The sequence below is a fragment of the Sander lucioperca genome, chromosome 13, assembly GCF_008315115.2.
Source record: "Sander lucioperca isolate FBNREF2018 chromosome 13, SLUC_FBN_1.2, whole genome shotgun sequence".
Classification (NCBI taxonomy): domain Eukaryota; kingdom Metazoa; phylum Chordata; class Actinopteri; order Perciformes; family Percidae; genus Sander; species Sander lucioperca.
Window position 1 is genome coordinate 15,779,784 of NC_050185.1, and position 23,893 is coordinate 15,803,676.

The following is a 23,893-nucleotide window of genomic DNA, read 5'->3' on the forward strand; positions in this document are numbered from 1 at the left end:
CTTGGGGATGAAATATGAAATATGTTTAATAAGAGAGCAACAAATCTTTCAGAGAGTGCTGATTTCACAAACGCATTAATGAGCAAATATCAAGTAGGCTATGATATCTCAATTTTATTTTACATAACATCGTGTTTCAGCAGAACTGTACACATAATGCATACTGTATATTTTTACACACAGTTCATTTTTGAGGAGACTCACAACTAAGCCTTTTGAATTTTGAATGTCAAAGTCCATTACATTCCACAGATTTCCATTTGGTTACGCAGACCATCCTCTGGGCGTTGTGACCTTCACCTGTTAGTGAACTCTTGTAAATGAGCATCACCTCATAAACAACATCAGACAAGCATGCACATTCACACACGCCTCTGGATTAAAAGATACTTATCAAGACACGAGTAGTCGACTGGCTAAAAGCTCAAAGTTCAGTGAGCAATATCCAATCTCGCTCATCTTCTAAAAATAATTGTTTAATTGTTTAATTTGGTGCCTCTTTACACACAAAAAAACATTACAGCTTGAACAGGAATTCTTGTGAACATGCCTCAAAGAATTCAGGCCGCGAGCAAACAGAGATCTGACCTACGTCTAACAAGTTGCAGCTAAATAAGTTGCCACTGAGAGTATATATTTATCAGGTGAAAAGGATTTGTGCTTTGCAATAGCTGTTTCATTCATGTTTTCATAGTCACAGTTTTAGTTTTCAGTTTTAGGAGGTGGAAGGGGAGGAGGGTTGCACGCTTTGCCTGAAATGACAGCTGACAGCAGCAGAGAGAGAAACAGATTTTAAGCAGGGATATAATGCTGTGATTGGATCGTGAATTTCGTGGCCAATTCTGGTTGGTTTACTGAAAAGTGAACGCCTCTAAACAGCTGAATAGTTTTAGGAAGAGAGAGCGGTGATTGAAGTTATTAGAAGACTTCCTGAAAGAATTTGCGCTGAACTTCATTTCTGTGACCTATGTTAAGCAGTAACATTGTTTTAAAGATGGCACTGGATGCCAGCTCAGACCACTTACTTTAGAGTATTATGCTGCAATAAAACAGACTGAAAAGAAAGGGAAATTCAGGCAGCGAGCAAACAGAGATCTGACCTACGTCTAACGAGTTGCAGCTAAATAAGTTGCCACTGAGAGTATATATTTATCAGGTGAAAAGGATTTGTGCTTTGCAATAGCTGTTTCATTCATGTTTTCATAGTCACAGTTTTAAATGTAGCAATTGTTTTCCTGTCTGGAATGTATAGGAGGTGCATAAACAGCTACGTTTCTGTGGTTTGTCATCAGTGCATTCAATTATGTTCCCAGGGCCTGTCATTTTATTTTCATCTAAGTGAAGGTACCTTGCACATAAGTTGATCAGTGTTGCATCCTTTTCTGCCTTTAGCTGTCAGCTGATGTTGTCATGCTGTTACATAACCCATTAATGACACAAAGAAAACTAAACTGGCTACTGAGTATGTCCAGATGAAAATAAAGGAAGAGAACAGTGAGGCTTAAGGGTACTTCTAGTCTGAATTGTGCTGTGAGCAGTATATTTAAATCATATTGTATATCTGCTTATGAGGTTGCCAGGTTTCTGCATAGCAGACAGTAACACTGATCAAAAAGCTCTGCTATGTTGTATTTAAAATCATACCAAAGCCTTAATAAGCAAACAGTCTTAATTAGCACATCACTGTATGTGATCAAATTTGATTTAGGAATATCTTGTGATCTATGGACCGTAAATTAAAAACTGCATCCGTAAAAATAAGCAAAATGAAGCGACTGTGTTTACAGAAGCTATCAAATGCAAAGTGGTTACTTCACTCATGCTACTTTTCAGGGAAGCATCTTTGAGGAAAATGTCAACCCTGCATGAAATTTGTGCACTGATGTTAAGAAAGGTGCAACAGGGACTCCAACAGCATAATCCAATGTTGCATCATTGAGTACACCACTCAAAATGATTAGTAGCACATAGAAACCTTAGCTGTTATCTTTCAATGCAAAACATTGTGATGACTTTCACTGCTAGGTTCACAATTTTTTGACTCAGAACTCAAACGCCTCAGTTACAATAATACATAGCACACCTGTAGCTTCTGTTTTTAGAAACTAGCTTTACACTCTGCAGCATTAATACAACTAATAGTGTTTTGACCCTGTTTTATAAGCTTTTTATAAGCTGCCAGCTTATAAATTTTGATTAAGATTCACCATAGGATTTGTAAGACTGAATAATTACCGCATTATTCTGAGTTAAAGCCCAGTGAGAATTACAGCAGAGTGGTTAGTGAGCTTGTGCTTTACAAACATGCTGTGTGAATCTATGCTTTAAGCTAGCGCTTGGTCTCATGGAGAAAAAGGCCCAAAGTAAGGCAGCCGACAGTGAGCATATAGGAAAGATAAATGAACATAGCTACATACTGTTGCTGTAGGGTGAATAGAAAGAAAACACAAAGGAGAAAAAGGTAATATTTGTTCTTCTCTTCTACTGCAAATTGAGTGTCCTGCCTGAGGCCTGCATGTAAACTTCTACACAATGCTGAAGAGAAAATGTATAGACTACTGGCCTGAATGTGTAAAAAGAAGCATTTTGGAGGCAAACTAGGTTTGCTGAATGGGTTAGTTTTTAATACAAAATATGCCACTTGCCATAGAATTTAAAATTTGACACTATTGTTGTAACTGTAAAGCGGTATTTCTGAATGAAAATAAAATGTATGTACACCTAACGCTCTTCAGCTGTGCCCGATTCTTTGGTTTAAATTGATTCAAAGTCTTTGCTTCCCTCCAAATGCACATAAAACACTCTTCAGATGTTAAAGCATTGGTTTTCTCTCTACCACAACATCACTATTTTTTTAGTTTACAGTATGTTGCTGCTCAGTTCTCCCTTTCCTGCAGCGACCTGGACACCACTCCTGCTCCCCAGTGGTGGAGTGACCTTCTCACCTCTCTTGTCAGGGTAGCATAGTCACTCCCTACATTTATTTAAATCCCATTTCTTTAACAAAAACTGCATCTGTTACCATTCTTGATTTATGGTTTTGCACATTTTAACACTGTAATAGAAAACATCAATGAATTTAAATAAAATTAAAAATTAAAAACATTACAATTATTATGAATACCTTGTTTTGCCATTCTTGGATGTTTGATTTATGCAATTAGAAGTTGATTTCATCACTCCACACTGAAAAACACATGTATTTGTAGTGATGCCATGTACATGCTTAAGCAAGAGGTTGTTTTAGATGCACTTTACTGTAGAAGAATTAAATGGATATAAAGGTTAGGCATAACCTGGTAATTAACTGTTAATTGTGTGGGGTTATTTAGCTTCAGGTTATATAAAGACTATAAAAACACATTTCGAATACATCTCCAATAACAATATACCACAGTTAAAAAACACACTGACAGTAATGTACGAAATATCCCTTTGAAATGTCTTCAGACTCCCTTATATGGCAGCTTATAACCTGCAAATGTTTTAGAGACAACTCTGTAGCATGACAAAATATTAGGTATCGGCACCCTGAGATGGGAATACAGATATGAGCTGTACCTTCTCAACAATCTACATCTTTCGACACACTATTCAATCAAGAGGCAATGGATGTCACTCTTCTGTCAAGAAATATGACAAAGTGACAGTACAACTCCTATGTACACTTTTGTTTTTCCACATTGAATTCATCAAAATGTGTTCCTGGTGAATTACATTTTATTAGAAAATAAATTAACTATGAAGATCCATTACTTATGAAATGAAAAGCTGCACAAGTATTTCAGAATAAAGAATACAAATTACCAATGCATCAGACTGCCACATCCTGCATATGATGTAGAAGGCAGAGGAACATGTGCCCCTTCTATATTGCTTGCTGCATCTTCAATAAATGTATATATTGTATTTATTGTATTCAAATTTTTTTGTACCTTAATCCTTTTGTTGGCCTGCTGTGTGGCCTGGAGAACACTTACAAGGAATTTGCCTTAGTGGTTGGTGCATACATAAACAAACAAACATATTGAACATTAATATGAAATAAACAATAAGTGTAACCCTAGAAGCTATATATGCTATATTTACGTTTTTGATGAAAAAAAAAAATCTGTTTGTTAAACTTCATAATAACCATTATTAATAAATGGTAAATTGATAGTTAATTAAACTTTAATAAATGCACTCGTATAGCAGACAATTTGAAAACTAGTCAACATTATTCAATTGAAAACAAATGGAATATTTTGGGAAAAAATGTTTTTAAGAATAACTTCAATATCAAATTAACATTTAGCCCTCCGGGAAATAGGCTGTTTATGTTTTTATTAACATTGTTTTTGCTCATAGTTAGAAACATTTTGGATTCAAAACAGTGACCTATCCTCCTAAGTTACATAATGGTCAAACCGCAGCAGCTGAGAAGTATTTGTAGTAGTAAGGTGATATGTACAACGATGGATACAGCGACTTTTGTAGATATGTAGGTGTCCTCCACCTGCTACATCACATACACTATTTGTTTTGGAACTTAAAAAAAAACAAACAGACATGTTAATTGGCACTTTTTACGTAGTGTGGTGCTAGTTTTGTGCAATAAATGCTTTGAGTTAATTTCCTGAATTTGTGTATTATGTTCATTGCTAAGTTTTTGTTTGTCATTCTTTGCAGTGCAAGGTCAGACCAGGCAGCGTGAAGTATTATGCTACTGCCACATTACTGTCACCACGTCAAACCCCACAAACTGATCTTAGACATTATAGACAGACTGACATCATCTCCTCATCTAGCATTCAGGTGAGGCGAGTTGTACTATTTGAGGCTTTTAAAAATTACTAAAGATAGGTTGATGTTTAACAGTGGTTACCCTGTTTTGTGAAATATGTCTAGAGTCTACAGCAGTAGATATTAAAGGATATTACATTTTTTTTATGAAATGTTAATGCACCATTCAGATGGTTTTTAGAGTACAAGCAAAGTGAAACTGCAATGCATGGCTCTCCCAGGACGTAACTCATCTCTTAAATGTTTGCTCTGTTAATGCTTGGTGGTTGATAATCACAGAGGAAACTTGGCCTTATTTAGCACTATAGCAAAGTTGTTAAATTAATCCCCCAAATGATAAACTTTCAAGAATTTATATTAATTATATAATTCTTCACAACTTTAAAAATGATTTAAAAAAAACTTCTCCACAGATGTAGACATCTGCGCCCTGTTCTGATCGATGTCAGCGAACAGAAAACCAAGCCATATATTCCAGCTTCATCCGTTACTTGATACTCTTCAGCTGCACAACTGACTGGATGTCACATAAAAACAGGAATTAACAGGCTCAAGGATTTAAGATTTCATTCTTTGTTTGTGCGATCTCTGACTGAATCGTTGTTGTTGAGTGGCGGAGGCGGCGATTGCTTGCTTCTCATGCTCCTGGCGTCCGTAGCGGCTCGGGAAGTCTCTGTCACAAAAAGCCGAGTCACCCAGACAGAAGTGACAATGCGTTTGTACTCGTTCCTGAAATTCCTGTTGAGTAAGCCATAAATTATGGCATTCAGACAGCTATTGAAGTAGGCCATGAAGTAGCTGACCACAAAAAGCCACTCAGGGATACGGTGAGCCACACGGGACGGATCTATGGCCACAGCCAAGCCAATCAGGTTAAGTGGAGCCCAGCAGATGGCAAACAGCACAAAGACCACAAACATGGTGATGAAATTCCGCAAGTCACTTGGTCTGAGACGAAGGCTTTCCTCTGTCTTCACCTTACGTCGCACCTGGACATGATGAAAACACATAAGATAGGAATTAGACTATTAATGATGCCATAAAGCTACTGTTGCTGTCTGCCTCTCTATTTTACATCAAAACACACAAAAGCTGACAGACACCCACACAGATATACACACATACAACCACTCCGCTGATCTCATCCATCTATCTGCCTGTCAAACATGATATTCCTCGACTATGCCAAATTGTTGCTGTGTTCAGTTTGTTTTAAATCTACACTTGTAGTAGTCCAGTAAAGGGTCAATGGTTAAGGTCAAAATTTCAAAACTTGGAGTGACCATATTGTTTACATTACAGGTCCAATTAGGTTGAACCCTGGAAGGCTAATGGCTTATCATTGTTTGGCCCAAGGGGTGCCTGTGTTATTTACAACTAATGCATGTTTACAGGTTTATTTGGTTGGTGTTATTACCCTCCTCATTAATACCTACTGTGTGCCTGTAAAGACATAAATAACCGTGTAGAGAAGCAGGAGACTGACCTGAATCACAAGTACCCAGATGCGTAGATAACAGAAGGTAACCACTGCAATGGGAACCAAGAAGTGAACCACCACTACTGCTGCTGTATAGGAACTGCTGACATTCTGGGCGAAGGTGCAGGAGTAGACCCGCGGGTCATAGCGCAGGGAGCCAACGAAGAAATTGGGGATAATGGCCAATACTGTGAGCACCCAAATTAAGGCAACAAACAGCAGAGTGTTGCGATAGCTGTACAGACGACTGTAGGAGAATGAGTGACAGATGTAGCAATATCTGTTCACTGCAATCCCAGTGATGTTGAAAATGGAACCAATGACACTCAGCCCCATGAGAAAACCGCTGACCTGAACAGAAAGACAGAAAGAAAGAAAGTGAAGTGTTTGTGTCAGGGTTTACTGCCGTTGTTTTGTTTATAAACTGAAACATGTGGTAACTGATGCGGCCTTACCATGCATTGTGTGTTTCCCAGTGCCCATCCGTCATGGAAGAGAGCATAGAGAACCAAGGGGTATGGGTAGAAGGCTACCACAAGGTCAGCAAAGGCCAAACTCACCACAAACACATTACCTAGAGAAGAAGACACGAGGGAGACAGTCTCTTACTGTAACTTGCTCTCTTATTGTGAGATGAGTCACGTCCTTTATTATGTTAGACACACCATGTATGCTTTTCTATTAACACTGGATTCACCCTCTAATTTAAGTTAAATGTGCTCTAAGTGCTGTCGCGCGTTTTTTAGGCTACAAATTTTTTTTGTCAGATACAGCAAACATCTCCTCACTATCCGCTAGCTGCCTGTCCCCTGAACACACTGTCTTTGTAGACAGCCCAGCCCAGGCTCCACAAACGGCAACAAAAATGCGCCAACCTGCACCACGAAACATAACAAACGGTGTTCCAGCCAATAACCGACAAGAAGGATTTGGGGTGGGGGTTGGGGGATTAGTGCGCAGAAGGGAGGGGAGGGGACGGGATGAGGAGGAGGGAGGGGCGAGCTAGCCTCTGTTTTGTTTGACAATACTTCAACAAGAAGTGACGTCACCCAACATTGCTTAGAGCACCTTTAAATAGAAGAAGATAAAGGAGTGAATAGTGTTTTATACTCACACACACAACTAATGGACATGTATCAGTTATGTTATATAGCTGGAAAAACAAGCCAGATGGTTGTAATTTTCAACAAAAATGAAAAGAGAAATCCTTTCTGTGATAGCTGTTAATGACTTCTCTGACCACGCAATGCTGTTAATGCATGAGGACTGGATAAGCAGCCATTGCCACATGGCATGGACACAATAAATGTGTGTGTGTGTGTGTGTGTGTGTGTGTGTGTGTGTGTGTGTGTGTGTGTGTGTTTGTGCGCGTGTGCGTGCAGTAGCTGGCCGCTTCACTTTCTCCTACATTAGCCTGATAGAGAGCAGCACGCATTTGATGAAGCAGCAAACAAACGTTTCACATGTAGCGAGCGCACGTAGATGCACACCTGTAAGAATTTTTGAACCATCTGTTCACTAAACCACGGATTATGATGGTGATCTCATTTCCTCATATTCATAAATGAGAGTATAAGCTTAAATGAGACAATCTTGTTTCAGGGTTTAGAGCAATGTAAACTATAGTTAGATTACACTACAACTTCATTTACCCAGCAGCCCTTGGAATATGGGTGTAATTTGGGCAAGCAACTGCTCAGAGACCTTGAATGTTTTGAATTTCCATATGAAAGCATATACACACTCTGAAGCATTGCGTTTAATTTGCAGCAGCAACCTATTTGGCTGCACCAATCAAAGAGGAAATGAACAAACGCATAGTAAACGGTATTTTTGTTTTTTTCCCTCATGTTATGCCTAATAGGTGGATTGGATGTTTGTACCGCTCTTCACCAGGTTATTCATATGCACATGATTGCATATGATAATGTTGACTGAAACCTAATCTGCTTTGTCAAAGGCATCTATGCATGATTGTAATAAACAATATTAGAACCAAAAATGTCCCTGCATGTCTGAAAGCATTTCGCCCACGGGGAGGGATTGCAAAGATTTTCCTCTCGTTTGCTTTTTTAAATGCCTTTCATGTAGGAGGACATGCTAGGCAGATTTGCATTGTTGCATTTACATTTGTTTTCAGTGAAGGTGTGGGGCCAAAAAAAAACATGGTAAGGGAGTGACAGGAATGGGGACTGAATCCAGAAAGGAGTGGAGGGAAACATGGTGAGGCATTATAAAAGCTGCACTTTCATGAGGAAAGGCTGTGCTAAAAGTGGGAAGGCAGTCTCATTTAAGGAGGATAAATAATACTATCTCCACAAGACATGATCTGAACAATTAACAGCCTTGTTTTTTTTTAATAAAGCTGTCAACTCTGGTCATTTCTTCAATCTGTTAAATGGAAGAACATGACACAAAGACAAACGGGAGGCAATGTCTAACTCAATCTGCAGAGATGAATGACCAAAGCTGTCGACAGGAAATAGAAAATTAGGAAGATGGTGGAAAATAAAAGGAGGTTAAAGGTCGGCAGAGGATGGGATTGTTAGCGGCAGAAGAAAATAAGGGAGAATAAGCTGATGACATGTGGACAAGATAAAAGAGTAATGCGTTTTCTCATAGTTTTGTAGGCAAGGCAATAAACGATCTTGTCATCACTACTATACATCAGAGCCCTTTCCTCAGCACGCCAGCAGCTTCCTCACTCTACTGCCCTGCCGACTGCCTGGTCACACATAGCTGACCCCACAAGGCAAACCTTTCTACCACTTCCACCACTGCCTGTTCTTTCATGTGTCTATTCACTTAGCTGCTTCAAATTTCTCAGCCAGTGTTATTTTTGAACGATACGACCCAATAACCCTCCTTTCGAGCTCCTTAATGATCCTGCTTTTTCTTTTTTCCACCTTATTTTCAGAGGTTAAATGTGTTTCTCACAGAAGAAAAGAGACAAAATACACTGCAGATTGGATGATCAGGCCATGTTGCCAGTCTGAAATGGATTGGGAGCATGTCAGGCTACTACTATGTGAAGAAGATGACCTAAAAGGTGCACTGCGTCACTCTCTAGACTCCACACATTAAAGGTCTTATGACATGCTGCTTTTTGGATGCTTTTATATAGGCCTTAGTGGTCCCCTAATACTGTATCTGAAGTCTCTTTCCCAAAATTCAGCCTTGGTGCAGAATTACAGCCACTAGAGCCAGTCCCACAATGAGCTTTACTTGGGATGTGCCATTTCTGTGTCTGTAGCTTTAAATGCTATTGAGGAGGAGAGAGGGGGGGCAAGGTGGAGTGTGGGGGTGTGGTCTTGACCAACTGCCATGCTTCACTTGTTTTCAAGCCATGACGTCTCTCTCTTTCTCATGGGCGGGCCAAATTCTCTGGGCAGGCAAAGCAGAGAAATGGGAGGTAACCTTCCTCCTTATGATGTCATAAGGAGGAGATTCCAAATCGGCCCATCTGAGCTTTCATTTTCTCAAAGGCAGAGCAGAATACCCAGAGATTGGTTTACATCTATCACCATTTCTAGCCACTAGGGACCATAGGCAGGCTGGGGGAAAAAACCTCATAAAGTGAAATTTTCATGCCATGGGACCTTTAAAAGAAGTTCACAGAAGAACAGGATTTCCAGCAAAGTTTGAGTCTGTTCTTAAGAGTTCAGATGTAGTATTATGCTATAACTAAAAAAGCAGTTTTTGCCTCAGGCAAATACTGTACAACTTTACACTCTCATAAGCTTACATTTTTTGCAAGAGCAAGGACACATAGAGCCTACAGCAAATCCACATTTTAAGTGTCTGATTTTTGCTTTTTCGTGACAAACAGATAGAAAGGATATCCGCACTTAGATCTATGTAGTGTTTCACTTTCTTTGAGCTTTTGGTCGAACTGGGACAAACGAAATAACAGCATGAATGAATAAAATCCACAAAATCCCCATAAATAAATGGCTAGACAATTGCTATTTGCAAACACTTCATCCATGGCTCACCAAGTAGTCTTTTCCAACACTTTTGGCTTGACAACACCATTTATCTAACTCACAAGTAAGTATAGAGGGGAAATATTATCCTGTTTGAATTAATTGGTATAAACATCCCTGAGGTAACATTTTATTTAGAAATGTGCAGCAATTTATCCAGTAAGAAATGTGACAAGTCCTTTCGATTTGAACGTCTTAATGTAACTGGAAGTTAGCGCTCGACTCTAACCAGCTCAAATACATCAAACAGGGACATGCACATTTGGATGGACAAGATCAATTAAAAAAAGGTTAATGCTGCAGATTCTCTTTGAGGCAGATAATTGGAATTACAAAGACCAATAGGCTAAAATGTGCATTTTAAGTACCGTAAAACATTTAGCCATGAATGTAATTAACTGTTCAGAGATTTTTGTTTTCTGTTTCTCCTTGTTTTATTCTGCCTTGTTTTTCTTTGTGTTTCGTACCTACCGCATAGTATTTACTCTCCTTGACCTCCTGCTGAAGAGATTTTGCATTGCAGTACAATGACACACTACATACGTGGGTTTTGTAAGGGCCAGCATGAGGGACAACACCTACAAAGTTGTGGTGAGTTTTACAGGGAGGTTGGTAACGTTAGTTAACATTATCCGTTTACTTTAGCTAGGCTACTGTAGCCTTCATACTGTATGAGTCATATCAATCATTTTATTATTTACACGATTACTACTGAAAGAACTGCTATTAACTGTACATTCACTATATAAAAATCACTATGTTTTGGAGGAAAAGGTGCACGAGGCTGTCGTCAGATTGGAAGTTGTTCTATTTCGTATAGGCTTTGCCCTCTAAGCCACGCTATTGGGTTTATCCCTTCGCGCATGCGCAGTCGTGAAGATTTTCTTTCCCACCCTAGCGTGCCACTCGGGCTTCAACTATGTCCGCAAATACTGTATATAAACAGAGCAGACCTGTAGCTCTGCTCCCACTTTTTCTTCAAGCTAGCAGTATGAAGACAAGCACTTCCAGCGGTGTTCACCTCTGCCCCACCTGCCGGACTGGCTGCATCCTGCCGCCGGACCTCCATCCCCGCTGTGAGACCTGCCTTGGCGCCGCTTACGCCTCTTGCCAGTTCTGCATCCGCCTGCCATCTAAAGAGCTTAACCGGCGGGCAGAAGCTTTCTGGAGTGTCAGGCTCTCACCCCCGACGCCTCGTGCCAGTTCTGCATCCGCCTGCCATCTAAAGAGCTTATCGGCGGGCGGAAGCTTTTCTGGAGTGTCAGGCTAGCAGGGAAGGGGATGGCAGCTGGGCAGACAGACGGCAATCCGTCAACACTCTGGATCCGCCGGAGGAAGGCTTTATCGACGAGCACGAGTCCGATGGCTCGATTCTCTTGGATAACGCCTCCGTCACCGGCTGTCCCTCCTCCCCCTGGGAGATCTGGACCTCGAAACGGGGATCGATGCCCTCCCATTGCGGCTCTCCCCATCTCCGGAATGGCCAAGGGCACCGCTCCGGCGGTCTTCCCCTCTGCCTCAGGCAGCTCCACCCTCTCTTTTGGATCTGCCGGAGATCATCAAAAGGCGGCAGACCAGAGAGGCATTGCGCTCCCGGCTGAGCTTCCAGCTCGTGGCCTCTTGAGCGGGGATGTTTACGCTCAGGAGCCGCCCTCCTCACGGGCCCCACTCTGGCCGCGCTTCACAGAGCTTCGGCCATTTGTGGAAGAGGCTCTCTCCCAGCCCGGGAAACTGAAGGCTCCTGTCTTTCGCTACGCCCTGTTTACCTGGGTTCAAGGCGACACAGAAGCGGGCTTCCCTTCGGTCCCCCACCTGGAGCAGAGCCTGACGTCCATCCTGCTTCCGAAGGCCACTTTTTTTCGGCCACCGGAAGCCTACGCCTCTTTCGCCCCATGGATCAGGTATGTGCTCAGGTCACTGACCGGTCACACCAGTGTGCGGCCCAGGGTCTCGCAGCACAGAACAATATAGCTTTGCTAGCCTCCGCCGCCTCCGCCATGGCCATTAGCCTACTCCGGGAGCTCTTCCTCCGGAGCTAGTCAAGGAGATTGGCAAAGCTATGACCGCGATCCTCACCCTGACCATGGCGTCCACGGTGGCGTTGTCCAGAGTCATGGCGTGGCAGACTGTGGAGCCAGCGAAACATCTGGCTCCACATGACACAGCTACCCACTGACATCAGACGCAAGCTTCTGTACGGCCCCATAGCTCCTGATGGACTATTTGGGCCCCGCCTACAGACAGCCACGTCCCATTTGCACCAAGCGGAACGTTTTCGAATGCTCGGCTCTTGGAAGGCGGCTCCTCCACGCCTCCGTCACCATGACAACCGGCATGAAAGGAAGCGCGCCACAGCCTCTGCTGCGGCTGCGTTTTCCCAGGCTTCGAGCTCCGCTCCTCCGCCCGGCCCCCCTCCGCAGCGACTGCCGGCTCCACATGACCGGCAGGCCTCTCGAAGCCGGAGGACCATGAAGGCGGCCCCCACCTGGTCTAACCTATCCCCGAGCCCCCCAACAAACAGCGGCGTCGGGGCGCCGGAAACGTCTGTCCACATACAGTTGAGAGATGGAAACACAACGGCCCTTTTAAGGGCCACCCCCACCCTTCTAAAGAGCAGTTTCCCCTCAGCCAAGCAGCCCCTGTTCCCATTGAACAGTGTGCTGACAACATGACAGTCGTTCCCCACACAAGCGCACACCAGCCCACCGCTGCACGCGGGCTCTACCGCTCTCTCACTATGCAGACAGCGAGAGCGAACGCTCATTCACTATGAATGGTGCCGCTCAGTCATCCCTCTCCCCACGCCAGCGGGACGAGGAAGACAATGACCCGGTGACCGCTCCCGCCTCTCAACGGCGGTGACCGGCCCTTTCGTCAGAGCCCTCCATGGGCTGGGCGTCACAATCTCACGTCCCGCCCAGCGGCGGAATGGGCTCTGCGCTCCTTGCTGACCATGTCCGTAAACAAACACACAGACATGTGCACGCCTGCTCTCAGAGCACCATGGATCAGGCTGACACACATGGACTCATGGATGTCAAAGCTGATACACTTCAGCTCGCCTCCCCCCCGCCTCGGTTCGCGGGCGTATTGGAGACAACCGTGTCATCCCAGGCAGAACCAGATGCCATGACAGAGCTAGGGGAGCTACTGTCATGGAGCGCCCATTCCACATGCTGACCATCAGACATGTGTTGGAATGTGTGCGCCACCAAGAATGATTTACATCTGTGGATCTGAAAGACGCATACTTTCACATCCAAATCATTCCCACACACAGGAGATTCCTGCGCTTCTTTTCCAAGGGCACCCATTTTCAGTACAACCGACTACCGTTCGGTTACTCACTGGCCCCCCGCACATTTTCCAAGTGTATGGAGACGGCACTTCAGCCGTTGCAGAAAAAAAAAGGCGTCAGAGTCCTGTTTTATTTGGACGATTTTCTCATCCTGGCTCCCTCTCGGGAAACGGCGGCGCTGCACACTGTGGCAGTTCTGCAGCACCTGCAGACACTGGGTTTCGCCATAAACTGGCAGAAAAGCTCATTGGTTCCCACACAATCGATAGTTTATCTGGGCGTAGTGCTAAACTCGATTGTTATGAGAGCCAGGCTGTCAACACCAAGGCAAGACGCGCTGCTCTCTCTCCTGTTGCGCACCACGCCACGTGCAAAGGTGTCAGCGCTGTCCGTCATGCGCCTTCTGGGCATGATGTCCGCGGGCTACATGGTGGTCCCCCTGGGGCTTCTCCACATGAGAAAAATACAGAGGTGGTTCCTCCGTCACCGTCTCGACCCCATACGTCACAAGTGGCGAATGCTGATCATTCCTCCTTCCCTGCAGTCGGACCTGTCATATTGGGGGAACCCCCGGACCTTGTCAGCTGGGGTTCCCCTGGGCAAGGTAACGTCATACGTGACAGTGTACACGGACGCGTCCCTCACTGGCTGGGGGGGAATGACCGAATCACAGGTGGTGGGAGGAGAATGGCCCCCCCCCCCCCCCCCACCCCCTCCCACACATAATTTGTCTGGAGCTGTCCACGGTGCTGAAGGTTTTCAAACACTTTGCCCCGGTGGTAGCAGGGAGACATGTCGTCATACAGACAGACAATGTTACTGCAGCAGCGTTCATAAATCGCCAGGGCGGCGTACGTTCGGCCCAGCTATTGGAAATAGCCAGGAGCCTTCTGCTGTGGGCACACAGTCACCTGCTGTCCCTCAAGGCTGTCTACATCCCTGGGATACTAAACCGGGCGGCAGACCTAATGTCGAGGGGAGGGCCCTCTCACAACAAGTGGAAATTGAATCCCACTATTGTTCAGAAGCTGCGGAGCAGGTTCAGGAAAGCGGAGGTGGATCTGTTCGCCTCACGAGAAAACACACAGTGCGCTCTGTGGTTTTCCTTGAGCGCACGGGACAATCCACCCCTCGGCGTGGACGCTTTCTCCCACCACCCCTGGCCCAGAACCCTCCTATATGCTTTTCCCCCGGTCCCTCTGATTCCTCGTCTCCTGGAACGCATCCAGGAGGAGAATCAAGTGATAACCCTGCGACTGTGGGGCTGGCTGCTGAGTGGGAACGCTTGCAGAGGTTAGCCTTGCCTCCTGCCGTGGTGCGCACTATTCAGAGCACGAGAGCCCCCTCCACAACAGCGTGTTACGCGGCGCGTTGGGCCGCTTTCCAGCGCTGGTGCACGGAGAGGGAAACAGACCCTATATCGTGTCCCCTGCCTCTCGTGTTGACTTATCTCCAAACATTGGTAGATAACGACCTGGCTCCGTCCACAGTCAAAGCCTACGCAGCGGCCATTTCATCCTGCCACGAAGGCTATGGAGAGAGAACGTTTTTTGCGCACCCCCTAGTAAAGCGTTTTTTTGAAAGGGGTCAGACGACAAAAACCCGCCGTGCGCTCTCTCACTCCCCAATGGGATCTGGCCCTGGTGCTTCGAGCTCTGGGGAAGCCTCCTTTCGAGCCCTTGGCACAAGCCTCTCTCAGGTTGCTGTCTCTAAAAACGGCGCTTCTCCTTGCCCTGGCGTCAGCCAAGCGAGTGAGCGGCTTATGTGCGCTGTCAGTTTCACCGTCCTGTCTCCATTAGAGGGGACGAGAGCGCAGCCACCCTACAGCCTAACCCTTCTTTCACACCGAAAATTTTAACAAATTCCTTTCGGTCGAGGGTTTTTTCCCTCCAGGGTTTTTTCCCCCCACCTCATTACAACGACGTGGAGGAGGTTTCCCACCGATTGTGCCTGGTGGGTGCATTATCACCAAACGTTTTACGCACGGCGGACATAAGGCGGACACAACAGCTGTTTGTACACTATAGGGAACACTCCCAAGGAGCGACCCTGTCAAAACAGCGTCTGTCTCACTGGCTGTGTGAAGCTATCACCCAGGCCTATAACACAGAGGGGGCGGAGCCCCCCCCCCAGGGCATCCGGGCACATTCTACAAGGGCACTATCGGCATCAACAGCTCTGTTCAGAGGCATGTCAGTAACCGACATCTGCGCGGCGGCCTCTTGGGCATCCCCATGCCCTTTCACCCGTTTCTATTTGCGGGATATGTCCGAGCCCTCTCTGACTCACTCGGTCCTATCCTCACTCAACGACGGCTGATGCCCCGTCGTATGTGGGGAGGAGAGCGGCGTCCCACATATATGTGTAGCCTATGTATATATGTACATATGTATATATATATTTGTCGCTATCACACATCCTCTCTCACTGCCATGCACGCCTACAATCATGATATGTGCCACTGCATGTGCACTGCCTGGGGTCCCCCCCCCCCTACTCTGGGTGGCTGGGAGGGACTCGGGCGTCCCATAATTATCAATCGTGTACTACCCTCACCAATCATGCACGCCTGCCCTCTCGGCTAGGCCAAATTATTACCATGGCAGGCCCCGTTACCTAGATAACGGATTATCTGATACAGTCCCCTGTCAGTGCATGAGAGAGAGACAGAGGGGAAAAGAAGTTTAATCTATGTTCCACTGTGGGCTCTGGGTCGCAGGTGGCATTGACTACATCAGCTTCGCCCTAACCCAATAGCGTGGCTTAGAGGGCGAAGCCTATACGGAATAGAACGATAGTTACGTTATTGTAACTCCAGATTCTATGAGTATAGGCGTAGCCCTCTAAGATTCGGGCCATCTTCTCCAGTTACATTAGCGGAAGAAAAAGCTTATGTTGGGAGCAGAGCTACGGGTCCGCTCTGTTTATATACAGTATTTGCGGACGTAGTTGAAGCCCGAGCGGCACGCTTGGGCGGGAAAGAAAATCTTCACGACTGCGCATGCGCGAAGGGATAAACCCAATAGCGTGGTTTAGAGGGCTACGCCTATACTCATAGAATCTGGAGTTACAATAACGTAACTATCGTTCAAGAGGCTCTTTCGCGGTTGTGTCTTCGACTATATTATTCAGTGGTGCGTGGTGGTTTATGGGATGAGTAGTTCCTTCGCTCGGAAATGAAAATATGTACACAGTCTTGTACCTTTGACTTTTTTTGGATTTTCTGTTCGTTTTTTCACTCAAAATTATATGTTGTATGCTTATGAGTCACGTCGTAGCTGGTTAGCCTAAGGCATGGTCTAAAACTCTCTCTCTCTTTATATACGGATTTTTCCAGACGTCAATGGTTGAAATGAATGGGAAATTTACTTCCGGAACCTAAGGTCTCTCGGAGGAGGGGCGGGACTGTTGAGGTCTATAGTTGGGATTGATATTTTGCGCAGACAGAACATCATTCATGTTGCATACTTAGCCTGGATGTCTAGTGAGCTAAACCAGGGGTGTCACTGTCACGAGCCAAAGCATTAAGAGATTGTTGTAGCAACAAACGTTGTAGCAACAAAACGTAATAATAACTTAGATGGACTTGGATGGATACTCACTAACACAGTCTTTTCTGGTCTTACATTGAAATCTGTGAACCGTCAGTATGTTTGTTTCTTCCATCTACCTACTGTAAATCATTTTGTGACTTTGCGGGAAAAAATGGGCAAAGGCATTATTAAAAACTATATAAAAATACATTCATTTCACTGTAAGTCTTGTTTCCTGTTACAGGTCATTTATGATCAAAAATGAAAAATTACACACTTTCAGAAAGATTAAATAGTTATATATAGTCACTTTATGTTTACTAATGATTTTTAGTAATGACTACTAATGTAAACTTAATTTGTCTACTGCATAAACTTACCGCTCTGTGTTAATACAACTTAACCTGTTAAGTTTCACCTTCTTAAACACAGGTACTTAAACAGTTTAAGGCAACTGGTTTCCACGCAGATTTCTAGTAAAGTCAACTTATTTAGGATAACAGTGTAATCACTCCCAACATCATCCTTGCTACATTACTGCAGCACTGCAAACATTGGGGGTAAGCAAGTTTTTTTTTTGAGATGATGTTAAGTTATTCTTTAAAAAGAGCTACTGAGTGAAAAAAAAAAACTAATTGGAGGAAAGTGTGTGTGGTTGCTGAATATTTCAGTAAATCTTATTTAGCCATTGGCCGGCTGCTGCTTTAAAACCATCTTTGCAAAGAAGCTCTTCCTTTAGCTGCCTCCCTCAGGTCTCTCTCTCTCTCTCTCTCTCTGCCACCATTGCCTCTCTTTAGAGAACACTGGACAGTGTAAACAATGTGCATCCCCACATATGACGCTTTATCACATTAACTTGCACACCCAATGATTACCATGTTTACAGTGTAAAGCACCCAGCTCCAAGATATCAAATGCAAGATGATGTAATAAGTAATAAACTGTTTCCACAGTTGGAGAAAAAATAATTTGCATGCATAAAAAAACACCAAAATCTTTTTGCATACTCACGAATATTAAGTATTATTATATAATTTAGTATTATTTTTGCTTATATTGCCTTTGGATAGTTACTGCTCTTAGTTGATATTTTTTATAGATTTGTATGCAGTTTTTATTTCTGGAAAAAGCCATTCAATGTAGTGTCGCATCACTTTACTATTATACTCACAAGGTTTTAAAGCAAACACAACACACTGACTGCAAAAAAACAAACAGAACCCTCATCCTGTGTGCTCTACACTAATTAACTGAGAACCAATTAAGCAACGGCCATGCAGTATAACCTTAGTTCCAGGCAAAAGTGCAAACTGACACACTGCTGAGTAAATCATAGCCATAATGATAAAGAACAACTTAAATCATGGTAAGTCAGGCACAAAGAAAGAAAGAAGGTGTACAGGGAAACAGTGTGAACTTGTTTTGATAGGTGGTTCTCAAAGAATACCAGAGGCCAAGAAATCAGGCACATTTTCAATGGGTACTGAAGAATAACAGCAGCAGCAGTGGCAACAACTGGTAATGTTATTAGGTTTAATAACTGTGTTCACCTATACAGTAGGTGTAAAACAATGGTAAAGATACAGTTGTTCTAATTCAGTCCAAGTGAATCTCGTACATTTTACAAAACACATAAATGTTTGTATGAAGTTTAACACACATCTTAATATGCAAATAAATTATCTGTTTGGCTCTCTGCACAGACAGTTGCATAGTTAACTACAATCAATAGTTGTATTCAGTAGATGGGACATTTCTGCTCTTTATGCTGTGTGAAATGTCCAGACTGGAAGTAGCTTATCAAAGTCATTCATTTTCTAGTTTGTGTGTGCATCAGTATGTGGAGCTTGTGTTAATATTTATTTTACTGATCCGCCATTCATCTGAACACCAGTTTATGCTAAACATGCTGTCCCAGTGTGTGCATCTGTGTGTGCAGCTGGGCTTAATTACTTGCACATGTGCAGATAATGCCTCAAATGTAACTGCTCATACATTAAATTATTTAAAATATTATCTGTTGTATGTGGGATGGAGAAAAGAGACTTTTTTGGTACAGACAGGTTTTGGACCACAGTCCTTTGGGATATTTCTTTCAAATATGTCTGCCTACAGTTTATTTTTACTATGCAGAAACTCCATGACAAATGGGAATGGCAGGCTACTACTACTACTAGAACTCATTTTTAAAATGACAAATCTTAAGCTCAATTGTTATGCCACATAAAAAAAATAATCATATTGATACATTACCAAGTATTTTCTGGACATAATTTTATATTGCCCTCGGTGTGGGCTATTTTCTTAATAACTTAATGAACATTGTTACATTTCTGGTTTTAGTATTTACAGATTTAAATATTTAGAACAAAATGCTTAGCAAACAGATCTGATAGAATAAACGAACACAGACAACACCAGGAAAGAAAAAAAATAGTGTGAACATTACACTAGGTGATGCATTAGAAAGACAGATGGTTTGGTATCACATGATGACCAGATAACCTGACTCCATTACCATATGTAATAAAATATCTCTTTTTGTTACTGCAGTTAGGATAAATTGCTCGCTGGTCTGAAGGCTACTTAGTTCCGAAGCACAATGAGAAGAGACAGCATTCGTCTTCCAAATGTCTGGCCATTGCATAATTAGTGCTGCCTGTACATATGGCTGTTTTGTGTTCAGGCGCGTGCTGCCGGGCTTGTCTCGGTTCAGCCAACATGGGCCTCATGCTGCAAGAGAAAGTCAGCATATGGACGACGTTGGTGGAATTGCAATAATGTGTTGTGATAAAAAGCTTGTCAGGTGAAGAGATGAGTGATTCCACACACAGAAACCCCAAACCCTCAGGAGCTGAGTCATGGCCACACTCCATGATGCTAAATGGATCCCGATCACACAAACCATTTAACCTGGCCTTGTTTTTATTCTTTTTTTTTTTTGGATGTAATATTAGAAGAGGAGGAACAAGAAATGTGAAATGTGGTAACGTAGATGGATGAGCATTGTATAACTAGTCTAATATATAGAACCTTCAAGTAAAAGTATCATTTGCAATTTATTGTAAACAGTCTTTGCTCAGTAAAATGATAGACTGTTGTGTCACGAATCACATAAAAGGCACTCTGAAGTAGAGATGAAATAATAACTCTCCAGTATTCCTGAATGTGCTACATCGTGCATGTGATGTCTTTTGTTATGCATCGTGAATGTACTGTGAGCCAGAGCCCATGTAAAAATCTCTCAAAAATAGCGACTGCCAAAAATTATTTCTCATGATTTGTCAAAGCCAACACAAATTGGGAGAAATTGGCTTGATAAGAGAGCAACAACATGTTATGTAACAGCACTGGAGCCTAATGTGACAATAAATGGCAAAATATACTAGAAACTTGAACTGAATGTTGACACCTTTGAAGAGAAGGAGAGACAGAGAGTGAGTGAGCGAGAGAGAGTTCTTTGAATCTCAGAATCATAAAACATCTGTGCAGCAGTTTAGAGGCTGCAGGGAAGTTAAAGTGGGGTATCGACCAAAGCAATTACCAAAGGAACACCAAGTTTCAAGGACTTGGCGTTTGAAAGTTGAAGTTCATCCAACACACCAGGCCAAACAGGAAGCTTTAGTTTATCTCAGCTCTCTCTAACAAGTCTGAACCGTTCGTACCTCAGTGATGGAGGGCTGCGCTGCGATTATATGAAAGAGCTGGAGATTAAAGCAGGTCTCTGGGACTCACCGTGCAGGTGAAATGAGCAGCTTATGATACAATGACTGCATTGTATTTAATGTTAATGGGGAGAGTGAAAAAGTATTCCCAACTGCATATGACTAGTCTGTAAAAAATCCATAAACCGTCCTCAAACCTAAACAACTAGCTGCTCTGTGAGGCTGAATGTAACGTCAACATGATCATATGCAGATGATTAGTATGTATAATGCTTACCATGTTCACCATATTAGCTTAGCATGTTAGGATGCTAACAGTTGCTAATTAGCACTAAACACATGGCTATTGTGCCATGAAAACATGCTCTGAGCGCAAGGTTTCTGCTTGCCTCTTGTTACACTTGACAGTTTATCTTTGAGAAATGTTTCAAACCTCCTGCTTTCACACATGTTGGCACTTCCCTCTCTGTACTGGTGTCAGAAACATAGTCCAATAAAAAATAACAAGCCATGGTGAAACCCACAGCAGTATAGTAATTTACTGTAGCTTTAGTTGGCAATGGTGGGCAACTGCAGAGCAAATACTGCCAGTCAGCTCTGCCTGTTCGTTCCCAGAGGTTCAGTCCTTATCAACTTGGCTAAAGGTGATGATGTTGCTGCTGGCCGGCAGGCTGCTCACCAGCCAGGCTAGCTGCTATCCAACCGAGGGCTACAGCACCATCAGCTGTATCTTTCTTCCTCTGCCTCTCTGTTTTGCATTTCTTTAGCAGAGGACTCTGACTCACAGAAAGTCTCTTAGACTCTAGCAACATCAAATTTGAAGTACTTTCCAGTAAGAGGAGAACAGACAGACCACTACCTGCAGTTCTGCTGCCATTCATTGATGTCAGATTATTGCATGTAAAAAAAAAAAATTAAAAATCTAACTATTAAACAGCTTGTTACACAAAAAAGTTGGATGGGACCTGCACAAATGTTTGGGGGCCCTAGACTCGACACCCACTTCACTGCACTGCACTGCACACACACCATGTGGTCATAAAAAAGCCAGCAACATTAACACTAAATGAAAGATGATACAAACACTACAGTATTGGTAATTCTATCTTCTAAAATTAACAGAACAGTGTAAGAGTAAGTGCAAGACAGTTAAGCTCATCAGGTGATGTTTTTTGCCTCTTAAAATATACTATTTAACATTTTGCAATTGCAATATGCAAAATGTGCTGAGGAATAATCAACTATATTTAAAATCACAGATTAAATCACAATAACAAAGTGGAACCCAAAGAGACGTTTTGCTAAAGGCTAAGAATAAATCAGAAGGCAGAATAACACATGGAACTATATGTCTTGAAGAATGTGGAAGTGAGAGTTTAATCACTGATAAATCAATCTGTTAATCATGTCCACATCCACATTCTTTTCCTTGGTGCTCCAACTTCTTCAAGCATCACATTTTTAATAGGCACCATGGAATGTTTTCCAGACCATTGTCAGTGTCTCTCAATTTGTATCTTTAATGCATGCCACATTAGCAATGCACTTGTTTTCTTGCCTGACCTTGGGTGTGAGTGCACAAGAATTAACACAGCACAACAACAATGCTCAGGTCTGTCGAGATGTTTTAGTGCCAGATTTCTAGGTACACAGTTATTTTTCTATTAGGCATGATAACACTTCCTGTCTCCCCAACATGCAGACGTGTCACATATAATATGTGTGTGTCTGGCAGCAGCTGACTACTTGTTGCCGTAAGTGAAGTGTTTTCAAACAGAACATACATTCTGTATATATGGTTTTTAATCATATTTGTATGTTTAAACAGAAACAAGCGATTCTATATGTTTTTATGTTGTTATGGTGATATGTTATTACAAGAATAATACAATTATCCCCTTGTGAGCATTATGAGAATATTGAGAATATATTATCACAGACGTGGGTGCAGGGAGTTTCAGTAAGTTTTAGCAGGTTGTTTTACTCAATAGAGTTGTACAGGACTACTGTAGATTTTAAGAGGCTACAAGGGAAATAGAGATAAGGCTGCTAACTATTTATCTTTTGCACGGCTGTTAGTCCAGCTCAAGCTGTCTGTCAAATCTTATTGAATATCTCATACAGCGAATAACATATGAGAAACTATTTGTGTGCACCACAAATGATGCGTGCATTCGATGAAGTTGCCATCTGTTGGTAAGCTTTTGTGTTTCGTGGAGATAACCTTAGGTCAGGACAATTAAAATTTAAAATTCACTTTGTGGACGCTTTGCCTCAAGCAAGCCAAACTCTGTATTGTATTGTTGTTATATGTATTTTTGTAATATGTTACACTGTGATTTGGTAAATGTACACATTGGACCAACATTATCCTGTGATGCTTTGGCTTTCTGGCTTTTCTACGGAGTGCAGCAGGCAGACATTAAGTCTGGTTAGTCCGAGGAGATTGACCTTTGTTCAGTGCACACTGAACTGTAAAGCAAAGCAGATGATTAAATCAGAAAGCTTTCTTAGCTCATCATTATAACAGTGAACATTGGGAAAATAAAAGTCGAGATTAAAGCTGCACTAAAGGTTTTAATTTCTCTGGGCATTCTGTGTTTGATGAGAACACTTGGCATTGTGGATGCACAGCATTTGAGTGCTCAAATTGTCTGTCCCGTCTGCCAAGTTACACCAGGGCTGCAAACATGCTCTTATCGGGAGTTGTGGAACAGACGGACAGAAACCAAAGGACACGTAGCCCCCCAGGAGAGAAAAGTGACTTTGTCTTTGCTCACAAAGTGCTGCTTTAATGGACAGTTATCATTGTCTAAATCACTAAACACATTCAACTGCAAACATATCCCAAAAAAGTTCAATTTCAATAGATGAAAGTGAGGGAAAAATGTATTTATGTAAGAAAAATGTTAACTTTGACTCCAGAGCCTTGAGCATATTCAACTAGAGTTCGAAAGACAAGACTATGAGTTGAAATAAATAAGATTTGATTTAGTATTTAATTCAGGTTTTTTTTTTTCAAATCAATCATAAACATATGGTGTCTTTACACATGTCTCTTTAATCCATGGTTTCTTTTTGGAAGAGTGATTATATGCCCGTCTCTAATCAGACATATCTAACTGCTATACTGTATTTAACATGAC

The 23,893-nt window shown here is 42.8% G+C and overlaps 1 protein-coding gene and 1 long non-coding RNA gene across 2 annotated transcripts in view; both read right to left on the reverse strand.

The window, feature by feature from the left end:
- Positions 1-480: 480 nt before the first annotated feature.
- On the reverse strand, positions 481-3,005 carry LOC118492995. Its single transcript, XR_004894923.1, has 2 exons — positions 1,101-3,005; positions 481-588 (listed from the first exon to the last, which is right to left on the reverse strand). It is a non-coding gene; the product is annotated as an uncharacterized LOC118492995 (long non-coding RNA).
- A 1,862-nt stretch (positions 3,006-4,867) lies between these two features.
- Positions 4,868-23,893, reverse strand: part of mtnr1bb (melatonin receptor 1Bb) — a 28,804-nt gene continuing 9,778 nt past the window's right edge. Inside the window, exons 2-4 of the mRNA XM_031280903.2 lie at positions 6,721-6,839; positions 6,272-6,616; positions 4,868-5,774 (exon numbers count right to left, since the gene is read on the reverse strand). Of these exons, the coding sequence (XP_031136763.1) occupies positions 5,352-5,774; positions 6,272-6,616; positions 6,721-6,839 (887 nt within the window). The 3' untranslated portion in view covers positions 4,868-5,351. The remainder of the gene's footprint in view (positions 5,775-6,271; positions 6,617-6,720; positions 6,840-23,893) is intronic.